Source organism: Pan paniscus, chromosome 9, assembly GCF_029289425.2.
Source record: "Pan paniscus chromosome 9, NHGRI_mPanPan1-v2.0_pri, whole genome shotgun sequence".
NCBI lineage: Eukaryota > Metazoa > Chordata > Mammalia > Primates > Hominidae > Pan > Pan paniscus.
The window spans coordinates 14,627,935-14,654,558 of NC_073258.2; the positions used below are offsets into that span (position 1 = coordinate 14,627,935).

Below are 26,624 nucleotides of genomic sequence, written 5' to 3' on the forward strand. Positions count from 1 at the left end.
AAGAAAATATTCTGAGAAGGTGTCCATAGGTTTTATCAAGTTACTGAGATGGTTTGTGGCATAAAAATGGTTAAGGACCCCTGTTCTGATGCCATAGAGCTGGGAATAGAGGGGTCAGGAGCCATGTGGGGCCTGCCAGTATAGTGGGTCAGGGGTGGGGGAGTTGCTGAAAAGAACTTGGAAGGGATCCGGGTCAAATCTCTGCTCCTCTGCTTTTTAGTTTTGTGACTGGGGGCCAATTACTGGCTTGAGACCAAATTTCCACATCTGTAAAACAGCAATATTCTAACACACCGTAGCGGCTTTAGCACACACGACACCATTCCTAGCGATAGGAAATTGTCAGAAATGTAAATTCCTCTTTCCCTTCCTCCCAACTCTGTTCTGTTTCCTCTTGTGTGATATGAGAGATTTTAGTAGATGGCCTCTCTAAGGTCTTTTAAATCATTGTGATTCTACGTTTTTCCTTTAATTAAGGTCACACCACACAGTCCATTGTTCGAGTCAGAGGTGGTGTCGTAATGCCTCAATGGATGGCTAGTCTTCCCTTCCTGGAGCCGCAGTGAGACGTTCAGACCCTTTCTGACCCTCCTCCCACTGTCCACCTTGGCTCTCCCTGGCTCACCTCCAGCCTGAGCTCATGGGTTGGGAATGTGTAGGCTGATCCTCTGCTCACTGGAGTGCTTGCAAGAGGGCCTTGGGGTAACATGTTTTGAGACCTATTCCTATACTGCCTGCCCCAGCTGATAGCAGGCCTGGGAAACCCATTAATCATTGTCCTCGGTGGCCCCGCAGACCTGCGTTTACTCTCACTGCTTCTCTATCTGCTGTTCCAAGCCAACTGTTCTTAGGTGGAAAATGCAGCCTATTGTTGTCTTGGTGGAAAGGCGCTAAAATGATGGGATGCTTTCTTTGTTCAGGAAGTTAGGAGTATGTGGGGTGGGGGAAATGGCTTAATGCCTTCATGAAACCATATCCTGACTCCTTTTTTTTTTCTTGTTTTTTAATCCTGAATCAGAAAAGTTTTGTGGTCACTGGGTTTGGATGTAATGCATTGTTGTGGTTTTGTTGCTTTGTCATTTAACTGACCTGGGCCTTGGAATCATGCTCTATTTCAACTCAGTTTTCAGAGTGGGTGAACACGTTTGGTGTGCCCAGCTGACCGCTGCATTGCTCATTAAAATGATTGCCAGAGTCGTGGCCTGGTGGACATCTGTCCACACTCAGCTTGTCCTCCCCCTTGTCCTGGCCCAGACACAGAGCCTCTGCTCCAGCTCAGAGCCCAGAATCTAACCGCCTGTGCCCTTCTCAGGCACAGATGTTTCTGAGACTGAACTGAGCCAAGAGAGGTGGATGGTGCATTTGGGGTCTTAAATATCACTGGTAGGATGCTGGCTAGGGACTGTGGAGGTGAGAGGGACACTCTTGCTTCAGGACACAGGAGAAGTAGGTGTGCTGTGGACACTGTTGACATAGACTACCCTCGAAGCTCTTATTTCTTCAAGCCACAGAGTGAGACGGTGGTGTGGCACAGGGCCTGAGAGCATGGTCTTTGAGGTCAGACCAACCTGGGTTTGCATCCCACTTATGGCTGTGTGACTTTTTTTTATTTTTTTGAGACAGGGTCTCACTCTGTTGCCCAGGCTGTTGTGCAGTGGCACAAATCAGCTCACTGCAACCTCCATCTCCTGGGCTCAAGTGATCCTTCCACCTCAGCCTCCCGAGTAGCTGGGACCACAGGTGCGCACTACTATGTTTGCCTAATTTTTGTGTGCTTTTGCAGAGATGGGTTTTGCCATGTTGCCCAGGCTGGTCTTGAACTCCTGAGCTCAAGTGATCCACTCGCCTTGGTTTCCCAAAGTGCTGGGATTACAGGTGTGAGCCACCACGTCGGATCTTGGCTGTGTGACCTTAAGCATGTTACTTAACCTCTCTGTGCCTCAGTTTCCTTAATTGAAAAATGATAATAGTCTCCAACTTTGAGGGTGATTGTGAGGCCTGGATAAAATAATATGTGTAAAGCACTTAGAACAGTGGCCGGCATAGAGGAAGATGATTACCTTCGTCATGATTACTGTTTGTCAGGACTGTTTGAAAGGACTCTGAGCGGAAGCTCTCTATCTGGCTGCCTCCCTGTCCTGCAAGCCGCTCCCTGTTCACCATTCTCCTCCTGGTTAAGTACGGGCATCTGTGTCCCAAGAGAGGGCTCCACTGCAGACCCTGACCACCAGCATACCTGCCCACAGAGGCCGAAAATGTGGTAGTCAGCTGCTTCTCTGAAATTCCAGCCTGGGAGAGGTAAACTAAGGAAATGCCATCCTCCTGAGTGTCCTGAACTGTCATCTGTCCCAGCGAATGTCTGACATTAAGGTTTGTGATGGAATTAAGCTCTTCTGAGAGATTTCATAAATAAATTCCCAATACAGTATTAAACCAAGCCTACTGCTGGGCCTTTCTGTACTTTTACTGTCACAAGAATGAGCCTGGGAGAATCATTGTTTCAGTCAGTTGTGGGGAGGGAGTTCGGGTGAGTTTAATTTGGTGGCTGGTAACAACAGCAGTAACTGACCCATACTGAGCCATACAGTTAAAGCCCCCATCTGCTTCAGGTGTTGGTGAGGTTATCCCACCACACAGATTGCTCGAAGGAACTGTCAGCTCAGCTGCCTTGTGCTCAGAATCTCTCTAGTTAGCCAGGCCTCCTGAATCTATCTGCCTTGTGAGTTTGCATAGCAGAAGGGGAGGAAGCATGGCTTCATGTAGCCTAGTGAGTTAGGAAAAGGCCGATGACCCAAGGAGGGTGTCCCCATCTGCCCTCTCCATGATTCTTCCTGTTCAAATGAGGTGTTTGTAGAAGACCTAGAATAGCAGTTAGCTTTCATTCAGCAAGGCTGACTGGATGGGTGGGGGGATGGATAGGTGGGTGGGTGGGTGGATGGATGGATGGATGGATGAATGGGGGGATGGATGGGTGGGGGGATGGGTGGGTGGGGGGATGGATGGGTGGGGGGATGGGTGGGTGGGTGTGTGGATGAATAGGTGGGTGGATGGATGGATGGATGGGTGGGGGGATGGGTGGGTGGCAGGATGGATGGTTGGATGGGTGGGTAAGTAGATGGGTGGATGAATGGGTGGAGTCATGACTGCACTCTTCTAGATGCTGGAGGTAAAGCAGTAAGCACTCAATAAGCACTGCTGGGATAAAAACCATTACTGTTGTTCAGTGCTAGAGGGAATTGTGAAGACATATACACATTGGCCATTCCATCATGCCTTCCCACAAAGAAGATAAGCTTCTCTCCTTATATCCTTTCATCTTGATCCAAGCCACTCATGCTTCCTTCCCATCCCCATGACAGGATCTACCCATCTCAAAGCCGTCACTTGCTGTATTGCCTGGGGCTGGAAACTGAGCCTCCTACCAAGTCTCTGATGTGTGTTAGGTGTTACTGTTACCATTTCATGGATGAGCAGACTGTGGCTGGAGGAGACCAGGTACCTGAAGGGGAGGAGAATTTCAGTGTTTAATTCTTAGTTCTCTGTTCAGCCCTAGTTCTTAGTGTTCTTTGTACGGTACTCCGCACTGCTCAGCTCTCCCAGCAGAGGCAATAAAGACCAATAAAGTCCAAACCCATATACAGTGTGTAAAAAAGAAGATCCAGGATCTCTGGAGGCCTGGAGGAAGCCAAGGTGACCCTTTTGTACTCTGTCATGCTTCCTATAAACTGCTTCAGATTGAACCCCAACGCCAGCCTGCGATCATGTTTTCAAAATACTGCCGAGGCTTTGAAATTCTCTTTGCTACATATGATGTGCTTCCCAGGCACATAGCAGGTGCTCAGCAAAGGAGTCATGGAACTGGAGGGTTGGCCCAGTAGCTCTGATGGAGCCCCAGCTCTGGGCACTGGCGAGCATTTCCTCTCCACTTAGGCAGGGAGATGACAGCCCTCTTGCCAGCTGCAGGGGGAGGCCTTCCGTTATAGGATTAACTGGCGCCTGCACTTTTGCTGGAAACTTGTGGGAAGTGGCTGAGAGCTCTCCAGTGCTTAAGAAGTGGGTTTTGGAAAACAAACAAGATCTTGCCTACGCAGGAATAGGAATGAAGCAAAGGTTAGACATGGCTTGGGGGAGTTTTTTTCTTTTTTTTTCTTTTTTTGGTTTGGTTGAATAACAGGCTAGAAGGAACTCTCAAAGTTCAAAGTGGGCCTTAGACCCTTTAAAAGTAGGTCCATAAACTTGTGTAGAGGACAGTGAGTTCTCTGTTTAGAGTAAATTTAATGACAACTATCATTTGTAAAAGGCATCATAATTTACAAAGCCCTTTCCACATGCACTGTATGTGTATATAAATACTATATGTGACCTTCCCCTTTAAGATTATTTATCCCATGATTTGAGGGCGCCTAGACAATTTTTAAAAAAAGATTTTTTTTTTTTTTAAAGACGCACGGTCTCTTCATTTTGCCTGTAGTATAGTGGAAATAACACAGGCAGGCTTCCAGTCTCTGGGCCTCAGTTTACCCAGCTGCAAAACGAAGACAATAGGAGAGATGGATCCAGGGAAGGTTTGCCTCTTACGGGCTCAAGAGCCTACTGGGAGTGCAGAGAGTGGGAGCTGAGTTGACTCTGAACATATTGGGCCGTTTAAGGGTGCCCAGCACAGGTGGTGGGGACCCCAGACATCAGCGGCAGGGAGGTCCCCTTCAGATGCTGCCAGCTCAGAGGATGCAGAGCTGTCTCTTCCTGAAGCCAGATGGGGAGGCTGAGGCCCACGGGCCCATGAGCCGCTGGGCTGTGTACCCATCTGCCCTCCTACACCTGGTTCTCAAGGTGATCTGCCTGTGTCCCTGTCCCCGACTGTGCTAATTCTTGAGTGTAGTCCCTGAGTGGTGAATAGGATTTCCCTCCATGAATTGGAGCAGCGGTGTGCTTTCTGCCTGAGGCTCCAGCAAGGACTCTGATCCTGTGTCCCCTCTGCTCTCTCCCCGTGTGGGGCTCTGCCTCTTCCTCTTCCTGTGTGTCCTCCTCTGTCCTCTTCCTGCCCTCATTCATCTTTTCTTTCTCTTCTTCCCTCCTCTGTAATCCCATGGAGCTGACTGGTTTTTAACTGTATTTTATGTTTCTTGTTCCTTACATCAAACATTAATTCATTAAATGGTTTCATAGTCAAGGGAGAACATCTCTAAGATTGCTTTATTTGTGAATTATGTGTGCTTCAGTTAATATTTTTTTCTAAATAATTAGTGAAGCATCCTGGCCAGGGTTGTTTCTAGGGGTGTGGTCCTGGGTCTCCATCCTTACAATGGGGAGAGCAACACCTCCCCCTCCGGGGCAGCAGTGAGCAAATGAGGGACTGAATGCATCCAGACGGTGGCCGGCCCTGGCCCTTCTACTTGAGTTACCACAAGGATATGTCAGTTGTTACTGAGTGGTCCCAGGCAGCGGCCTCGGCTTTTCTGGAACTCACTTGAGATGGACTCAGACGCTGTGGTTTTGAAGGCTTTGTTTTAGCGGTTCCTTGGGCTGGAATCAGCCCTGTGTCAGCAGCTGCTGGTGGAGGTGACTGGGTGTACCCGAGAGTGGATGAGTTGTCCGTATCTGTCTTACTTCTCGGCTATCTTGCTGGTGGCTGGCAGCTGCCTCCCTGAAAGCCCAGGTTGACTCCCTGCTGTCTGTGTGGGTGGGCTTCCCAGGGCACCCTCCCTGGGCTTTCCCTCCACCTTTCTTCAGTCTCGTCTTTTGCCCTAGTTCCCTGGGGTAGGCGGGTTGTTGATAGGGAGGGGCAGTTCCCGGGGTGGGGTGGGGAAGGAAAAGCTTGAACTGCTAGGACCCCAGAGGTTGTCTGTGACCCTCTCTGCCCACTGTTCAGTGTTGCTTTTCCCCCTCCTCCTCCTCCCATCCATATATGTGGGCAATTCCCTCCTTTTTTCTCCAGCTTTTTGCTGTTCATTATGGGAGTCACAAGCCACGTGGCTAGGGCACTTGAAATGTGGTAAGTCCACATTGAGCTGCGCTGTAAGTATAAAATACTCACCTCATTTTAAAGGCTTAGTATAAAAAATGATTATCAAATATTTTATCGATACTTTTTATATTGATTACATGTTGAAATGATAATATTTTGGATATAATAGATTAGAACATCGAAATTAACTTCCTATTTCTTTTCACTTTTTTAGAAAAAATGTGGCTATCAGAAAATTTAAAATTGCATGTGTGGCTCACATTATATTTCTATTGCAGTGATTCTTAACTGGTGGCTGTTTTGCCTTCCAGGGACATTTGATAATATTTGAAGACTTTTCTTTACTGTCATGCTGTTGGGAGAGTGGCGTGGTTGGCACTAGCACCTAGCTGGAAGAGGCCAGGGATGCTGCTGAACATCCTACAATGCACAGGATAGCACCCTACAGCAAAAATTATCTGGTCCCAAATGTAGTAGTGCTGAGGTTGAGAAACCCAGTTCTATTGTATAGCACTGTTTTACTCTCACTTTTGATGAACCAATCTTCTCTCATTGACAATGACACTAAAATTGGAGGGCTTAGGGCATAGTAGAAAGAGCATAATGGCCAGAGTCAGATACCTGTGACCCTGGGCAGGTTATTTAACATTTCAGAGCCTCCACTTCCCCATCTGTGAAATGGACACAATCATACCTACTTTATAGGATTCTTGTTAGGACTCAATGAAATTGAACATAGCGTACCTGACACATGGTAGACCTCCACTAAGTAGAAATTAGCATTATTGTTAAAATTTGTGTCACTATGTGGACTCTCTGGATCAACTATTAGGATTTCTACACCTCTTTTAGATTTTCAATGAGTACCTTACACTCAACAAATAGAAAACTAAATTCATAATTTTACACTTCCTCTCCCCTCCCACTCCCTAAATTTATTCTTCTTTCTGACTTTCAGTCTTAGCGCACAGTATCACCATTCTCCCACTCTGAGAACCTGAGTCAGTTTCACTTCTTCCTTCTACCCTCTAGCCTGAATTTGTAATCTCTTAACCTTTATACGTTAACTGTGTCTCATCCAACCCCTCCTTTACATTCCTGCCTAGTGGGACCTCTGCATCTGCTGTAAGTGGCTTCCTTCCAGGTCCTTGCCTCTACTCTTTCCCAGTCCCCACTATGTGTAAAGTTCTTTTGCTCAGGAACCTTGATTTTTGTTTTGTTTTGTTTTTGTTTTTGTTTTGCTAAAGTGTGAGTACCTATGGTCAGAAAATGTGACATATCCATCTGTATTTCCCTAGCACCAGATATGATGCCTAGAAAATAGCTGTTCATTCAGTGTTTTTTGAATGAATGCATAGATAAATAAATGATAGATATCCTTTTCCCCTTGGTACATGGGTAGGATCAGGTATTACAGGGAGCTAGGGTAGCAGTTTCCAAATGCCCTATTTCCCTTTAATAGTTTTGCAGGGTTTAAATTATGCATTTCCTAACCTACCTTATCACACCACCCCCACTACCTCCACCACCTTCCTGATTTTGAGCTGGAGACTCAGTTTGTTTTCTCTGAAGGGTTACAGCAATGATGCATTAGACCTGGGTCTCGGAAATCCTGCCTTCCATATGTGGGCTTCCGCAGGCAGCCTGAGCCAGCTATGGCTCACGTTCTGCAAGCCCAGGCCTGCCACCAGAGGGAAAGTGCCCTAGATGCCCAGGCATGCCTTCCTCTTGGTGGCCAAAGATTCCCCAGGCAGCTCCCAGCAGGCTGTGAGGGGAGGCTTTCCAGAAATTTGCCCTTAAAGATGCTCTGATAGAGAAAACATAACATGTTCTTTGGCAGGTTGTGGGCATCTATCATACAGTAATCATGGGCAGTCGGGATGGTGTAGGATTGGAGCCTCCCGATGTCTAGACACTTTGGTCTGTTCACAGTTTCAAAAACATTTTAATTACAAACCACTTTATGGTGTAAGGTGACCCACATGGAGTTATCAAGAACTTCTGAGTAAGTTTGCTAACTTCTTTTGTGGCAGCTGCAAGTTGACTCAAAACTACATTCCACTGGTGAGTATGGGTTTTCTGGCCTGGAAGACATGTGTGAGTTGCTCTAAGGGGCTCGCTGTTCTCTTACTATCTGGAAGGCCTCAAAGTTCCTCTGGTGGGAAAGACTTTCTTCTGCAAACACCCTGGGATTTGTCTCTTGAAGAATCAGGGTTTTGGACTCTCCTACGTAACCATCTTCTGTGGGTTGGATATCAGATGTGTATCCAACCCCCAGAAGATGGATCAAGGTGCAGTTGACTAAATGGCTTTTCTCTTGGGAAACTTGAGGATTTTCTGTCACCTCTAACTGGCTTTGTGACATCTGAAGTTGTTTCCTGTATCTGAAGCTAGTTATTTCATTGGTAAAGGTAGTAAAACTCCCACCTATTTTCAGCTTTGATTCCTTTTCTCCCCTGACCCCAAAACTTGTGCTTCAGAATAAGTTGTTTCACAGACAAGGTTGCATATGTTAGGTGACAATATCTTCTCTCTGTTTTTGTAAAGTGTAAAGTCACATTACTGCCTGTCAGCATTTCTAATCAGCCACAGATAATTTGTGTTCACACTAAATTGTCACAATCCCATGCAAAATTAAGCAAGAGTGGTGATTAATAGCATGAGTCCAGAATTGAACAGATTTGGGTTTGAAACTTAGCTCTGCCTTTTACCAGATAAGCATCTTTAAGTAGCAGGACTTCAACTTCAATGTCCTCACCTGAAATCAGGAGATAAAATAGTTCCTACCTTATAAGTTAGTTTATCCCTTATTTAATAAGATAATATATGTAAAGCCCCAAGACAGTATCTTCTTAAATATAGACTATTATATTTCAGTTAGCCTCAGTGTGCATCCTGATTTGGGGTAAAGGTATGATTTGATTTGATTTGATTGACTGATTGATTTGGCAAATATTTATCAGTACCTGCTGAGGATGAGGGACTGCTCTAGCCTCTGGGGATACAGCTATGAATCAGAGACAAGGCCCCTGCTTTAGTGGAACTTATGTTCTAGAGGGAGACAAACAAAGTGAACTATTTAACAAATAAAAAAGATGGCCGGGTGCGGTGGCCCACGCCTGTAATCCCAGCACTTTGGGAGGCTGAGGCGGGCAGATCATTTGAGTTCAGGAGTTCAAGACCAGCCTGGCCAACATGGTGAAACCCAATCTCTATTTAAAAAAAAAAAATAGAAAAATTAGCTGGGTGTGGTGGCATGCGTCTGTAATCCCAGCTACTCAGGAGGCTGACGCAGGAGAGTTGCTTGAACCTGGAAGGCGGAGGTTGCAGTGAGCCGAGATCATGCCATTGCACTCCAGCCCGGGCAGCAGAGCAAGACTATGTCTCAAAAAAAAAAAAAAAAAATGATGTAGTCCAGATGCACCTGCAATCCCAGCAATTTGGGAGGCCAAGGCAGGTGGATTGCTTGAGTTCAGGAGTTTGATACCAGCCTGGGTAACATGGTGAAACCCCGTCTCTACAAAGAAATACAAAAAAATTAGCTGGGCATGGTGGTGCACACCTGTAGTCCCAGCTACTCGGGAAGCTGAGATGGGAGGATTGCTTGAGCCTGGGAGGTCAAGGCTACAGTGAGCCGTGATTGCACCACTGCACTCCAGGTTGGGCAAGAGTGAGACCCTGTCTCCAAAAAGAAAAAGAAAAAAAGAGAGAGATGTTGGGTTATGATAAGCACCATGCAGAAAATAAATGGAAATGTGAGAGAGTAATGGGTGGGGCTGAGAAGGTATCATCTCCAGGGAGTGGGATGTTTGAGCTCAGCCCTGAATGGTGAGAAGGAGCTGTGTTCAAAGATCTGAAGGAAGGGTGTCCAGGGCAGGAGGACCAGCAAGGAGCTCCCTTAGACTTTCAGAGGTACAAAAAATAGCCTCTGGGCTCCCTGAAATAACTTCTTGGAACCCCCACCCCCACCCCCGCCCGCCACCCAAAACCCACCAAAGGCAAGGGGTTATGGGGAGGGATGCATTGGACAGCATGATCTAAGCCTGCATTTGGTGAAAAGACTGAAATATTTACTATCTGGCCCTTTATAGAAAAAATGTGCTAATCTGAGGGATCTAAGGTCCCTTTCAGCTTGGACAGTGCACACACGTGCAAGTGCAGGTGGGCAGGGCAGCTCGCCAGTGCAGGAAAAGTCAGCTCAGCAGCCTCCTGGGCACCCAGGCTCCAGGTGGGACTCACTCACCACCTTGGAGATACCCCAACAGAGGCAGTGTGTCTGTCAAGCAATGCAAACTGCCATCAGCCTTCAACTGCTGGGATCACGGTGTCCATGTCCCCAAATGGGATGGACTGGACTCTGAGCTCTTAGAGGTCAAAATCTGATTTCACTTAAATGATTTCTCCTCTGAAGCAAGGCACGGTGGCTCACGCCTGTAATCCCAACACTTTGGGAGGCTGAGGCGGGCGGGTGAATCACTTGAAGTCAGGAGTTCGAGACCAGCCTGGCCAACATGGTGAAACCCCGTCTCTATTAAAAATACAAAAGTTACCCAGGTGCGGTGATGGGTACCTGTAATCCCAGCTACTTGGGAGGCTGAGGCAGGAGAATCACTTGAACCCAGGAGGCAGAGGTTCCAGTGAGCTGAGATCACATCACTGCACTCCAGCCTGGGTGACAGAGTGAGACTCAGTCTTAAAAAATAAAATAAAGGATTCCGTCTGAGAAAGGAGGGAGGAGAGGAGCCGTGGGTCATTGCTTGCCATTTACTGAGTGCTTGCCATATGCATACGAGGCTATTTTATGAACAATTCTGCAGTGTATTGACTCCATCCCCATAACAACCCTGCCTGGTAGGAACTGCTTTATTCCTCTTTTATGGTTGAGAGAACTGACATCAGATGTAATAAGCTGCTGTGTTCAAAGCTACATAGCGAGCAAACAGGCTGCCTGCTTCTAGTCTCAGGTCCCTCACTACACCACCATATCCGCTATTTTCCCAGTGATGTTCAGTCAAGGGCTGGTGAGTCTTCCTCTTTGCAGGCCTGAATTAAATCATGTTCAGACCCCTAAGCTGTGTTCATTCAGCACCTGTCTACAGGGCGAGAGACTTCATAGAAAGAGAAGGGGAACACTCTAAGGCTCTTGGCAAGGTGGTTAGCTGTGGACATAGCAGCCGGTCCAGATACGGCTGTAGAATAGCATGGTAGGCTTGCACTCCTTGGCTCCAGCTCTGGGCTGCAGCAACAGCTGCTAAACTCAGATAAGTAGTCTCTCCCTTGTTGACCTTAGAGCAATAGGAATTGGTGAAGTTGAAGGAATGCCTGACCTTTTCTCATACAGATCCACTTCCAGGCCTCATCATGGCCCTTCTATAGAGGCCAGCCTGAGACAAAGCTGTTGTCCATGGATAGGATCAGCCTTGTCTGTGGTCATGAGTGGTCATGGGATGAGGTGGTGCCAGTAGAGGATTCAAGTGCCTGTGAGGGAGAGAGAAGGGCCTAGAAAGACAGTGGGCCCTAATACCTCAAAGAAAGGTGGCAGAGATGGCAATGCAGGAGTCACACCTGGCAGTGACTCCCAGCTCCACCCTTTATCAGCTGTGTGAAGCCAGGCAGGGGTAACATGATGGATATGAGTTTCTGCTTTGGAGCTTAACCACCTGGATTCAGATGCCAGTTCCTCCACATACTGTGTGAGGTGACCTTGAGCATGCTACTTGAGCATTTCATGTCTTGGTTTTGTAATCTGGGCTTGTTGTGAGATTTGAATGAACTGATACATGTGACAACTGGTGCTGGATATGGAGTCAGAGTTCAGCACATGCTGGCTATGTTACATCATTTTGCCTCTGGACCTCAATTCCTCAACTGCAAAATGTGAGCAGCAATGCCATTTTCTTAGGAGTTCCTGCAAGGGCTAAATGAGTGAATACACTTCAAGCAGGTCTGGCAATAATATGGAAGACACTTAATAGACACCTTTACTGACCTCAAGTGGCCCCCGGCCATGGCACCTGCTGAGTGGAAATGTTTGTCATTGGGTAGATTGACAGCACTGCTTGCAGTCCTGCCTGGAGTTCTCTGGGCTAGGAAAGTCTAGGTGGTGGATGCCATTGTCCTCTCCCTCACTAACTGCTGTCATCTCTATGGCACAATGGTTAAAATCATGGTCTCTGAACCAGATACCGGGATTTGAATCCTAGCTTCACCACTGAATAGCTATAGCTCTAAGACATGGATGATGGATGTGCGTTGTTGTGAATACAGCCTTATAACAGGCCTGGCATGTAGTAAAGAGTGTTAGCTATTATTATTGCAGTGTGGGGACCCCTACATGACTGAACTGATAGGCTTTAACAGTTACTAAGCAACTAAGAAATAGAAAATGGCAGAAATGAACTGCTCTATTTCTGGATGTTATATTATTTATATATTTTAGCTCTGCTTTTTGCCCACATGTAGGTTACAACTGGCCCTACATTTTTTAGCTTTGAATATATCTTGACTCAGCCCATCTCAGAAGCCTCCCCTCTTTCTCCTAAAGAAATGTGAGATTTATCTGACACCCCTTTTTGGGTCTTGGAAGACCCTGTGTCTCCTGTTCTCCAGAAGAAGATAGCTGGCCAGACCCAGGCCTTACCCCTTGACTAGGAGCTCTGTGCTATTAAAAGAAAACACCAGGGTACCAGCACCAGAGCCCAAGGGACAAGAATTTACAGGGTCAGTTAGAAGAATGACCATTCACAGGGAGAAAACCGAGGCTATAAGAAGAAAATATATTGTAATTTTTCACATCAAATGATATGTTTAAGATATGTGCACCTTTCTGCAGTTATACAGGCAGTAGGAAAAAAAAGTATGTGGATTTCATTTTATATACATTTTACCTTAAACCTGGGCCAGACACAGTGGCTCATATCTATAATCCCAGCAGCACTTTGGGAGGCTGAGGCAGGATGATCGCTTGAGGGCCCACCAGCCTAGGCAACATAGGGAGACCCTCTCTCTACAACATTTTTTTGTAATTAGCCAGGTGTGGTGGTGTGTATCTATAGTCCCAGCTACTAGGGAGGTTGAGGTGGGAGGATCACTAGGGCCCAGGAGTTCGAGGCTGCAGTGAGCCATGATTGTGGCACTGTACTCCAGCCTGGGCTACAGAGCAAGACCCTGTCTCTAAAAACCAAACAAAACCAAACAAAACCTTGAGCAAATATTGAACTCTAGTCCATGAGATACATGCTGAAATATTTGGGAGGAAATGTATTGATTCTGCTATTTAATTGAAATGCACCACAAAATAAGATAAATTGACGAGTGAGTAGAAGGATAGACGGATGTGAATAGATACATGCTAAAGCAAGGAGAACAAAATCTAATCATAGAATCTAGGTGGTGAGTATTTGGATGTCTTGCAGCTTCTCTGTATATCTGAAAAGTATTATAATGAAATGTTGCCAAAAAATGTTGTAAAGCTACTAGATTAAAAACAAAAAAATTACAATGGGAAAATATAAAAGTAGATGCTGGAAATATTTACAAATGTTTAAAATGCTATTTGGAAAACTAGAGTTGAATATGAAGAAAAATAAAACTACGCCCGTGTATTTTCTGCAATAGATTTCTTTTTTTTTTTGTATTAGAAAATAGCAATATATATATTTTTAGAGGAAGAGTGTTCTAGACAGAAGACAAAGCGAGTGAAAAGCCCATGTGTGGGCTCAGTGAAGCCAGTACAGCTGGAGTGTGAGAGGAGGGGGTGGTGGGAGCTGAGGACAAAAGGGAAACTGTAGGTTGAGATCATATAGGGTCCTAAGGCCTAGCCACATCCTGTGATTCTGACTTCTGAGTGCCACAGGCAGACATGAAACGATGTGAGCTACGATTGAGTGACGTGATCTGACTTGAGGAGGACTGCTCTGGTTGCTGTGTGGGGACAGACTGCAAAGTGACAAGGGTGGAAGCTGGGAGACCAGATAGAAGCCCTGATATCAGTTCAAAGGAGAGATGGCCATGACTTGGATAAGGAGGCAGCGTGTGAGCCGGTGAAAATTGATTGGATTCTATATCTGTTCTGAAGATAGTCAACAAGATTTATTGGTGGATTGGTTGTGAGCTAAGAGGAGAAGAACCAAGACTGATTCCAGATTTTTGGTCTAAGCAAGTAGAAAAGTAGGTAGCACTTACCAAGACCATGTTGATGGGGGAGAAGCAGGTTTTTGCAGGGGGGGAATAAGAGTTCAGTTGTAGATCTGTTATGTGAGTAATGCGTATTGAAGCAGATAGAAATGTCAGTGCACAGTTGGCCGGATTCCGCGGGATATTCAGGGTTGAGCACCATCAGCATGTAGATGGTAATTAAAGTCATGGAAGTAGATGGTGTCAGGGTCAATAAGGGAAGGGTATAAAGGCTGAGCCCCAGGCACTTCCAGGTATAGAGGACAGGAAGATGAGGAGGAGCAGCAAGGGTGCCTGAGCAACTGCAGGGCAGGAGAGGATCAAGAAAGTAGGTCAACTGTTTCAAAGGCTGCCCTGACTGCCTCTCTACCTCTAGTTTCTTTTCTCTCTTCTTACCATCTTTGTTATTGCTCTGGAACCAATTGTCCTAAAGTAGCACCTCCATCCTATTCCAAGCTCATAAAATCCAAAGGGGAGGAATAAAGTCCAAACTCTTCAGTCTGCCATCCAAGTCCCTCCATGATCTGGCTCTTTCTTTCTCTTTCTCTCTTTCTTTCTCTACTCTCCTGGTTTCACCTTCCCCACCAACCCCTGACCCTCACTTCACTGGCCACTGCCCTGCAAACCACCTCCCTCTTTCTCAGCATGCCATTTGTTTTCTTTCTGCAAATCTTCAGCCTTAATTCTCCATTCATGGTCTATCTCCTGGAGGGATCCTTTCTTGACTGACGTCACTAATCTGTTTCTTCTCTAAATTCCTAAAGTACTCAGAGGTAATACCAAACAATCCAGCATTCATTGTATCTGTTTATCTTCTTCTGTAGTTCCCAGCCAATTTCCTGAGGTTTGGGAACATGAGCCTGTAATCCCCAGAGCCATCTCACCAGTCCTTTACATATCTTAGATGCTTTGCCACATAACACTCATGGAAACCTGGAAGGATTAATATAGGATTGGGATTTTGAGTATGGGCTCAGAGGCTAGGTTCTTCCCCTGGTTCTATTACCATGGCCAAGTCATTTAACCTTCCTGAGCTCCAGTTTTCCTATCTGCCAAATGGCTATGAACATGCCTAATCCAGGGTGATTGTAAGAACGATGCAGGATGCATTTCTTATAGTATGCTTAGCACACTTCACGTACATTATAAGCAGGCAATAAGCGGTAGCTTTGTCTTCATTATTGCTATTATTAATACTATTATTATTCTTGGTCTTTCCAACAGAGATGCACAGGCAACAACAAAGATGGGACTGTGTTGACCTGTTCACTCCATACTTTCAGATCTCAAGTGAAGTGTTCGACTCTGCTGCTGGCAGGGGTACGGGGGTGGCCCTCACACCCTGACTTCAGGGAACCTATGTGTTAAATGGGGAGATGCCATGAGACCCAACCGGTACCCAGAGAGAGGTACAAGCCCTGAGGATTGTGCTTATAACTTCTAAACTAGGCAGCAGTGTGAACAAACTTCTGAGGCCAAAAGGCAGAATGTCTGCGAATAAAACTGTCCCTGAAAATCCAGACCCTGCCGCTACTGGTTACAGTTGGTCACGGAGGAGAGCACTGGCTCAGGATGGAAGGGAAGAACAGAGAGAAACGGAATGTTTCTCAGAGGAATTAGTTGGTTTTTTTAGGGAACGTACAAAGCATAGGATACCTTTTTCCATTTTATTTCTGTAAATTTCTAAGATTGATAAGTGGTGTGTAATTGTTACTCAGGAATAACTGGATACAGAAGAGAGTCTGGAGATGTCAGGGCCATGTCAAGTCAGATGAGATGTAACTCCTTTCCCAGAGCAGCACTTGAAGTTCCCCTGGGGAGCCCCTACTGGCCAACCCCCTCTCAGAGATTCCTCCACAGCTAGAACCTCAGGTGATTTTGAGCATGTACCCTGGAATCAGAGGTTAGGTTTTCACCCTGGTTCTGTTACCACGGCTATGTCATTTAACCTTCCTGAGCTCCAGTTTCCTATGTGCCAAATGATGATGAATATGCCTAATTCAGGGTTATTGTAAGAATCAAGTGAGATGCATTTCTTAAAACATGCTTAGCACAGTTCTTATACATTATAAGCAGGCAGTAAGTGTTAACCCCATCTCTCATGAGTAAACCCCAGCACTGCCCTGCAGGGGTGAGGCTGTGCAGCCAGGTCCCTATTGCAAGCCCTCCCCCAACACACACATTCTGGCAGGTGGGTGGCACCTTGAATTTGAAAACTCTCCATCCTGCGATTCTGAATCAAGCTGTTCTTATTCACGGTAAACCAGTAACAGCCAGGGGCTTCCTGCCTGGATTCAGATAAGTGGCTGGAGCTGAGAGCCAGGGAGGCTGCAGAGCCACACCAGGAAGTATGGTGGCACGTCCCTGGCACCAGTGCACTGCCCTGGGGAGCTGGCCTGCAGGTCAGTGTGCTGGGAGGACTGCGGCTACCAGGGAGACAGCACCATGCATGACCTCCCCCATGCCCAGCTTGCTGCCAGGGCCACCCTCACCAAAGGAGGCTTGCACTATCCAAGCCCAAACTCCCACTGTGGTGGCACCTGCCAGTGTGACTTGCACAGGCTCAAGCTCTGTCCAGCCTATGATTTCCCACCCTGCGGAAGCACATGAAGCTCAGGCTGGACCTGGCTTGCTTGTTCCTTGCAGAGCCCCTGTGAACCCAGTCTGAACCCCAGCTCCTTTCAGGAGATCACAGTGTGTTCAATGCAGGGAAGGAGCCAAGTCCTCTCACTTCATCCTGACCTCACCACTGAGGTCGGGCTTCGCTGTCAGTCAAGCCGGTAAGAGCATAGACTTTAGACCAATACTACCTGGGTTAAAATCCAGATCTGACAGCTTATTTGTTATGTGACTTTAAAGACATTTCTTACCCTCTTTACTCAAAAAGAGAGTTAATAAGGGTGCCTGGAGCAAGTTGCTTAACTTTTCAGTGCCTTAGTTACCTCACTTATAAAGTGGGGATGATAATAACACTTTCATAGGGTAGTTGCAAGGATGAAACACACAAAGCAAATAGGACAGTGCCTGGCAAATAGAATGTGCCAGGCACCGTGCAGTTAGGTCTCACAACTGTCCTTTCTAGGTGAGGTGCAGGGTGGGTAAGCCAGCTGGAGAACGCCACAACCTGGTCAAGTGCTAGCTTCTGCACTCGACCTCGCTGCAGTGTCTGCACACACAGCTCTCAAGGAACACAAGGGCGGGATTCGGAAGTGGAAATGAAGCCTGCAGACTGCTAACCCCTGGCTTAGCACTTGGTCCCCTCAGCATCTCCCTCCTGACAGCCCCAGCACACTTGCCCACTTGTAGGCTGGTGAGAGGGGCGGCTGGAAGATGCACCATGTCAAGAAGTGGGTTGTGTTTGCAGGTTCCCCTGGGGAGGAGCAGAAGTCGCACATGAGCTGGGGCCGCCCAGTCCTTGTGTCCTGACTGTGGGCTAGTTGGTCACCATCCCCCCATCCTGACCCTTGATAAAGAGCTGATTTTTCCATGAGGCGTTTGTCTCTCCTCTGTGCTAACGTGGAGGCCTGAACACCGCCGAGCTTATCTATACAATGGATTTCCTGCAGGTGTTGGTTCTGCCCTGCTCCCCACTGGGTAATAATTTATGTCACCTGAGCACACAGATATGCTGACATCCATGATGCTGGTGGCCCTGGCAGACCCTGGCTCCCCAAGTCTGGGTGGAAATCTGCAAATGTGAACCCCCAACTGGTGTGAACTGAAACATCCCAGTTGTGAATGGAGAGCCAGAACTGGATGGGTGGAGAGGGTGTGGAGAGTTCATCAGCTGTCTATTGAGGCCTCCTAAGTAGCAGGCCTGGTACTGGGCTCTGAACACACAGAAATACAGAGGACAGGGGCAGCCTTAGAGGAACCCTTGGACTGGCTGTGGGTTAGACACAGACAATATGACCCGCAGAGCTGGTTCTGGGGAAGCAGAAAGGACAGAGCTCACGGGAGCACGGGGCAGGAGCACAAAATCTCATTGAGTTTTAATGAAAAGCTTTCCTTCCTTGGACATAAGGCCTAGCTGGGTCTGAGGAAAGAGCTCCTTCGGGTCGAGTTATCACAACCCTTTGCATCTGTGGTCTGTTTGGACCACATCCAGCATCCAGAGCTTCTACAGTGGCCATGCTGGGGAAGTCCTCGTCTCTCCCACTCCTCTGCCCGGGCATGTGGCTGCCATGGTATTTGGCCTCTTGTCAGAACACCGAGTTCCCGTATTAATCACAACAAGTGCGTTCAGAGAAGACCTGACTTGGCCCCTGCCAACAAGCCGTCTCTCTGGCCTTGATAACATCTGTACCAAATTTTCTCCCTTTATATAATTAGGCCCGTTGGTATTTGCTTTGAGTTTAGATTACGGTATGACTGGCATCTCTGAAATTTCAGGCCCAAAATATGTACTGGGGCCCAGGATGGTGGGAAAACCGAGCTTTCGCCAATGGGATTTTAGGTTTAGCCAAGAGAATCAGAAACTGTACACCAGCTACTGTTTGCGCGCAAAATGCATGGCAGCTCCCTGACTGGTGGGAAAGGGGTCTCCTGCCTTGTCCAGGGAGCAGTGCTGGGTCGGGCCTGGTGGACAGAAGGATGCAGGGGGCTCCCCTCCTTCTTTCCTGCCTCTCTTCACCCCACATCCTTCTACCCCTGCTCCAAAACAGGAAAAGATGTACTAACTGCAAAGAAATGCAGTGAATCCAGACTTAACCCCAAAGCAAACCTCACCAGTGTCGGGGCTTGGAGTCGTGCTTTGAAATGACTGTCATTGTCTGGCTATGTCCAAGCCAAGGAGCTGTTTGTGGAGTGAGATAAAGAGCAGTGCTGGGCTTGGGAAGCGGGGCTTGGTTCTTTCCCGGTGGCTCTATCCAGAGAGGAAGCACGTGGGCTTGCACACCCACTCACTCCCTGAAGTCTCGAGCTGGATCTCAGCGGTGACTTCATTTCCCCTAATTAGGTGTCTACAAACTCTCTGGAAGGTTCCAACCAGTAAGCCACACTGATTGTGGTGTGGGAGCTCTTGATATGCTTGTTTGCACTGTCCCTTTGGGACCCTGCAGGCCCAGCTGAGTGATAACTGGATGATGGAACGTTTGCTAGAGGAAGGGGAATGTGTTTTTTTAAGATAAGGTTTGATCTCAAGCAGAAGGGCAGTTACCAGATGCCTCTGCAATGTCAAGCAGTGAGGAGTGGGTGCACATTCCCTTGCCTGACGCCTTGCTGGGGGTAGTCAGATCCCCCAGGCAAACTCCTGCCTTAGGAAAGAGTTTCCTCTGATTCTTTCAGCCAGAGTATTGCCATTTTCCTCTGGTTTTAGACAGTATTGATGTTCCTCGTAAGATTTTCTGTGAATGAAAAGGCTTTTGCTCAATGTAGCTGTCCTAGGTCATTGTGGGGAAGTATCCTTGTCTTTTCCAGCATGCAGTGTCCGTTGAGGACCGAGCGTGGGACTTGTACAGAATCCTGTTTTGTCACTTCTGCCCACATGTCCCAAATGCCAACAGGACCAAGGCCATAAAATATGCCTTTGGCACTTAAGACTTTCACCGGCCGGGCACGGTGGCTCACGCCTGTAATCCCAGCACTCTGGGAGGCCAAGGCGGGCGGATCACCTGAGGTTGGGAGTTCGAGACCAGCCTGACCAACATGGAAAAACCCCATCTCTACTAAAAATACAAAAAAGTTAGCCAGGCATGGTGGCACATGCCTGTAATCCCAGCTACTCAGGAGGCTGAGGCAGGAGAAGCACTTGAACCCAGGAGGCAGAGGTTGCGGTGAGCCAAAATCACGCCATTGCACTCCAGCCTGGGCAACAAGAGTGAAACTGTGTCTCAAAAAAAAAAAAAAAAAAGAAGAAGAAGGCTTTTACCATTAGGCTGCAGACCAACTCTCATCTCTTTTCTCTCCTTCCCGTCTCTTCTCCCAAAGTATCCTTCTCTCCATCCACCTTGAGCTTCTTTCTCTTTCTCTTTGAAAGGGCAGTCACCTCTGCTGAAATGTTCTTTTTTCTTTTTTATTCCTGGCAAACCAGAAGCAGTCCAGCATGGTGGGCTCTGGAATAAGACTACCTGGGTTTGAATCCCAGCTCTCCCCCTTTCAATCTGTAAAAGCATGAGCCAATTAAGCAGCTGCTTTGTGCCTCAATTTCCCCATCTGTGAAAGGGGCACCGTAATAGTTCCTTAGATTTGTTGTGAGGATTAAGAGCTAAAACACAGAAAGCACTTGAAACCGTTCAACCCACAGTAAGTGTTCAACAAATGTAGGCCAAAGTAATAATTTTAAAGACTCTCCTCTGTGAAAATCTTTTCCAACCTACCAGGCAGGATTAGCTTTTCCGTCTGGGCTCCAGAAAAAGACCAGCCACAAGATGTTCTAGTGATTTATTTTATAAGTTAGGTATTTTACCCCTAGCCTGAGAATTCCTAGAAGACAGGGCCTAGGTCTAGGCAATAAGAATGACAACATTTACACCAGTACGTGCCAAGCTCTGTACCATGTTTTTTTCTCATGCGCTTTTTAAAATTATGACATAATTCACATTTACCCTCTTATAGTACACAATTCAGTGGTTTTAGTAAATTTACAAAGTTGTGCAACATCACCATTATCTAATTCCAGAACCTCCCAAAAATATAACCTGTATCCATTAGCGGTCATTCCCCAATTCTCCCTCCCCCATTTCCTGGCAATCACTAATCCACTTTTGTCTCATGGATTTGCCTATTCTGGACATTTCATATAAACGAAATACAATATGTGTCCTTTTGTATCTAGTTTCTTTCACTTAGCACAGTGTTTTTAAGGTTCATTCATGTATTAGAATTTGTTTCCTTTTCATGGCTGAATAATATTCCATGGTGTGGATATACCACATTTGGTTTCTTCATCAGTGGTGGCCATTTAGGTTGCTTTTACTTTGGGGCTATTGTGAATGATGCCGCCATGAACATTCACGTACAGGATTTTGTGTGAACATGTTTTCATTTCTTTTGGATATATATATCTAGAATTGCTAGCTCCTGTGGTTTAAACCTCTATGTTTAACTTTTGGAGGAATGGCCACGCTGTTTTCATGTATCTGCACCAATTTATTTTCCCACCAGCAATGTATGAGGGTTTCAGTTTTTCCATATCCTCACCACACTTGCCGTTCTCTTTTTTATCACAGCCGTCCTAGTGGGTGTGAAGTGATTTCTCCCTGTGGCTTTAATTTGCATTTCCCTGAAGGCAAATGGGGTTGAGCATCTTTTCATGTACTTAGTGACCATTTGTATATCTTCTCTGAAGAAAGGTCTACTAAAATCCCTTTGCCCAGTCTTTAGTGGGGCTATTTGTATTTTTATTATTGAGTTGTGAACATCCTTTATCTGTTTTGGATACAGGTCCCATATCAGATATATGATGTGCAACTATTTTCTCCCTTCTGTGTGGTTGTCTTTTCACTTTCTTCATGGTGGTCTTGGAAGCACCAAGTTTTAATTTTGAAGTCTCATTTATTAATTTTTTCTTTAGTTGTTTGTGCTTTTCCTGTTATATCTAAGACACTATTACCTAATTCAAGACCACAAAGATGTACCATATGCTTTTTAAAAGTGATCTTATTTACAATAACCTTATGAGGAGAGTAGTAGACCCACACAGATAAGGAAACTAAGTGGTCAAATGCTGGAGCTGAGACTTAAACCCAGTTCACTTTGACTCTGAAGTTCATGTGCATCTTACTGTGCCTCCTCGCCAAGTCCCTTTACCTCTGCACTCCTCACAGGGCTTGGTGCAGTGGCTGGTGCGTGGTAGGCCCACAGGTAAGGTACATTGGGTGGATGAATGACAGGCCCTAACAGGTACACAGCTTGCGCTTGCTGGTTGGTTCAGGAAGAGTGGGATTTGCGCTTCAGTTTTCCTGCTGACTGGGGGTTCGTGTCTGTGATGCTAGAGGTTACCAAGAGTCTCTCTCCTCTCTCACCTCTGCAGTGTCTCATAGTTGGGGGAGGACCCTGTGGCTTGCGCACTGCCATTGAACTTGCCTACCTGGGAGCCAAAGTGGTCGTGGTGGAGAAGAGGGACTCCTTCTCCCGGAACAACGTGCTACACCTCTGGCCTTTCACCATCCATGACCTTCGGGGCCTGGGAGCCAAGAAGTTCTATGGGAAGTTCTGTGCTGGCTCCATCGACCACATCAGTGAGTGGAGTCTATGGTGATATCCCATGAAGGGAGGGGACTGACCCTGGGTGGGACATATCTCTCCAGGTCTAGGAGTCCCCAGCTTGTTCCATCTTAGTCCCTGGGGGCACCATATATCAGACTAACAGACAACTAGTAAAAGGCCTGCTTTGTGCCTTGTTCTGGGCCCTGGGTTATCCCCCAGTGGACTGTAAGCACCATGAGGTCAGGGATTGCAGCATGCCTTAATCACCAGTCTATCTCCAGGACATGAAAGAGTGCTTGACTCATAGCAGATGCTTGATAAACATCTGTTGGATGATTGAGTGAAACAGAGAAACAGAGGCAGAGGTAAATAGCATAGTCTGCACCCTGATGGAGCGCATTGAGATTTTGTTGGTGGTAATGTGCTTCAACAGGGTTAGTCACACTTGCTTAAGGAATTTGGAGGAAGGGGCCACACAAAACCATTAATGGGCCAGATAGTCAAGACCTTCCATACAAAGGAGTTTGGACATTGTGCATTGTGCTGGTGTTGCTGGGGAGCCATGGCAGGTTTTAGAGCAGAGGAAAGAAATAATTGGATCCTTGTTTCCTGATGGATCCCATACCAAAGTTTTAAAAATATGAGCTTTAAAAAGAGAGAGAACATCATGATGGGACTTCAACCAGAATAGGAAGGAAAATAGAGAATGTGGACTTCAGGTCCTGGGCATCCCTGAATGCTTATATAGGGAGAGACGAGTGCTGAGGCCCTTCTGCTCTGATGTTCCTCAAGCCTGGAGCTCTCTGGGCTAGGTCTGTGCAGACAGGTTTTGGGAAAGGCAGCCTTCCTTCCTGCAGCTTTGCAGTAGGGAGGTCTTTAGCTGTTTTATATGCAGTTGACGCTTGAACAACACAGGTTTGAACTGCAAGGGTCCACTTATACATGGTTTTTTTCAACCAAACACCTGCAGGATGTAAAACCTACCTATATAGAAAGCTGACTTTTTGTATACTTGAATTCCACAGGGCCAACTGCAGGACTTAAGTATGCATGGATTTTGGCATACTCCGGGGTTCTGGAACCAATCTCCAGCATATACTCAGGGATGATTGTATAGCAATAGTGACCCATGAAAGGGAGGTTAACACTATGGGGAAAGCTCAAGAGTTTGAACAGATTTGGGTCCAAAATATGTCTCTTCCATTTCTGTCTGGCTTGGGGCAAATCCCTTACCCTCTTCAAGCCTCAATTTTATCTCCTGTAAAGTGTGATTAATTTCTGTCTCCTAGAATTGCTGAGAAGATTAAATGAGGTCAAGTTTATAATGTGCTTAGCACTATGCCTATCACATAGTAAGTGCTCAGGAAAACACATTGCATCCCATGCTGTACAGTGAGCAAGAAGCAGCCATCGTCCCCAGACTTCAGAATCCAGAGCTGCTTTCTCTGTAGGGGTAGGTGGGAGGAGGGCCCTGAGAGCCATGTTCTTATGAGGACAAGAATTGATGGGAAAAAGGAATGAGGCTTGGGCGGGAACAACTGGAGAGAATTATCAGTCACATAGGTTATAATTTATTCAGACACAGGAGAATTTACCAGCTGTGCCCCCAGAGTTTATTCACACTTTGAGATGAGAAAATTCCAGGAGTCCAGTGGAAATTTGGATTTACTCAGAAAGCTGCAGTGTCAGCTTTCAAGATGTGCTCTCCCACCTATGGAAGAATGTATGTCGGTTACCAATTTAGAACCACTGTATTGAGCACCACTTTGTCATCAAGTTCTCTTGGGGGGCAGAACTGGGTACCAGGATGCCTTGTGGGGCCCTGGGCTGGTTGGGCTGGCTTCCTGGCCAGGAGCCCTTCTCTGCCCTCATTGACGGGGCTTTCGTTTAACCCCTAGTCCTTGGAAATCCTGCAGCGTGCCGTAGTGCCGGTGGGACTCTAGAAATAACATCGAGATGGTCAGAATGATCATTGTCAAGGGTAGCTCCAGTACTTGTGAGAAAGGAGGCAAGGAGAATTTATTGAGCGCCTACTGTGTGCTGGAACCATACTGAATAGGAACCTCAGGACTATAAGGAAAGGCCAGGTCTCCCCTGGCAGGGTGGTTCATGGCAGGAGGTGGATTGGGCTCTTTAAGCTGATTGGCTTTGGATCACCCCAGCCACATCTCTAGCCTCAGCTGCACCATCATACTCAGCACTGCTCAGCAGTTCTCCATGTCTGTGTTAATTTCCTCCTCCAGTTCCCACTGTGGCCATTCCAAACCTCCAGCACGGTGACCTCGTTCCTAGCAGATGGCCTCCCTCCTGTGTTCCTGTTCTAGGCCCGCTTTTCTCCCCTGCTGCCCCAGCACCCTTTCCTTCCTCATGTCTCATGCCAGATCACAGCTTGTGCCTCCTTTCCAATTCCAATCCCTCTGGCTTCCTTCCTTCCTTTCTACCTGCCCCATCACTGAGTCTTCCTGCTCCTCCCCTCGTGCCAGCCCTCCAGCCCTGTTGTTGCCCTGCCACTTTTCCTTGCCGTAAGATATTTATTCTAGAAAGAAGGGCATAGACTTGGTCCATGCTTTCCATTCAAACCTTCTAACGTCGCAGTCTGCTGTCTTCCCCACCTGTGTGCTAAAGAGATTTTCAGCAGTGTCTCCAAAAGCTCCCAAACCCCCAAGTTCATTGGGCTCTTGTCACCTTCACAGCCCTTCCTCTCTCTGTGGGATTTGATATTCTTGGTCCCTCCTCTCTTGGCTTCCAGGACCCCCACTAAGGCCCTGTTCTACCACCACCACCCTCCCCCAACCACCATGTCTTGCCCCATTCTGTTTACCTCTCTTCCCTCCATTAGAGGGTGTGTTCTGTATCTCCTGTGCCTAGCATGGCACCTGACACAGTATAGATGCTCAATAAATACTAAGTAAATCAAACCCACCAAATACAGAAGGGCCCACAGAAAATTTAAAACTTCTCACTCTACAGAAAAGTATTTGGAGGCATACCCATTTGTGCTGAATGGCAGGAGACAAAACAGAAATGAGATTCCACTCACTAGGGGAGTTTTGAAGTGTGGGTAAGAGATGGGGAACCATGACCCAGCTTTGTGGGGAAAATTTCCTACCCACTCCTCACCACTGGATGTCTAAGAGCTGAGGCATAGGCCCCATGTAATGAGTCACTGATCACGGTCTTCACTGAGGCCCTTTACTCTTCATTTCATCAAACCCAGAGCCCAGCTGGGGAAGGAGGCTGGAAAGACAGAGCTTCCCTTGTTACAGCATCATCTAGCAGCTAGAACAGGGTCTAGAAATCAGACAGATGTGGGTCCATGTTCTAGCTTTGCTCTGTGTCGCCTTGAGCAAGTCATTTAACTTTGTTAAGCCTCAATTTCTCATCTACAGAATGAGAATAATAACGATTCCAAAGGGCCACTGTAAGAGTTAGATGAGAAAACACAGAGCTCTTGGTGCATAATCCCGCTCAGTAATGATCATTGTTGGTATACTGCTGTGCTCAAAGGTCACTGAGCGGCAGTGATTATGTAGCATTCTGCATATAGGTGGTGTTCAGGCATTGCTGTGACAGTTCCTCTCTCCTTCCTGCCTGACAGGTATTCGCCAACTACAGCTCATCCTATTCAAGGTGGCCCTGATGCTGGGAGTTGAAATCCATGTGAATGTGGAGTTCGTGAAGGTTCTAGAGCCTCCTGAAGATCAAGAAAATCAAAGTACAGTATAATTTTCTTTTTCTGCCTAGAAAGCAGATACTACAAAATAGAAATTCCACTTGCTGCTTCCAAAGGGTGTTTCTGTAGGAGTTATTCTTACTGGGAGCTGGTTGGCATAACGCCACTGAAGGGTATTTTACTGTTTTTTTTTACCATTGCTATGACTTTAGGTTTGCTGTTTGGCTCCAAGGGGATTTATGATTAAGCCATTAAACCTATAATTTGGTTACCCTGTCCCAAGGGGTTGCTACTTTGGCAAAGGAAATCTAATCAATAAATAGGACAGAAGACATAGATTTGGTTGTTTGGTAAGGTTCATTCACGTGTTCTTCAAGCTGTGTGTGTGTTTAACACATAGATGTGGTTGTACTTGTACCCATGGCACATTTTAAAATCCAGTAAAGTGAAGCTTCTAGAGCAACTGTGAAATAAGGTTCAAGATGTTATTTGGTATATAATACTCTTAACCATGTTGAGGTATCATTTATAAACTATGATATTTGCCCGTATAGGCATATCATAATGTTTCTCTTTTTTCCTTTTAGCATGTTTGTTTAAATTCTTATCCCTTACACACACCATGGTCAGAGAGTTTATTCAGGATGCCTCTGCATCTTACTT

The 26,624-nt window shown here is 46.6% G+C and overlaps 1 protein-coding gene across 20 annotated transcripts in view; it reads left to right on the top strand.

The window, feature by feature from the left end:
- Nucleotides 1–26,624, top strand: part of MICAL2 (microtubule associated monooxygenase, calponin and LIM domain containing 2) — a 270,478-nt gene that overhangs the window by 90,806 nt on the left and 153,048 nt on the right. For all 20 annotated transcript variants that reach the window (XR_008954575.2, XR_008954578.2, XR_003029112.4 and 17 more), the window contains 2 exons: nt 22,113–22,320; nt 25,887–26,003. Coding sequence is in view for 14 of the 20 variants with exons in the window: in XM_055094133.2 (XP_054950108.1) it covers nt 22,113–22,320; nt 25,887–26,003 (325 nt within the window). In the remaining 6 variants the exon portion in view is untranslated. The remainder of the gene's footprint in view (nt 1–22,112; nt 22,321–25,886; nt 26,004–26,624) is intronic.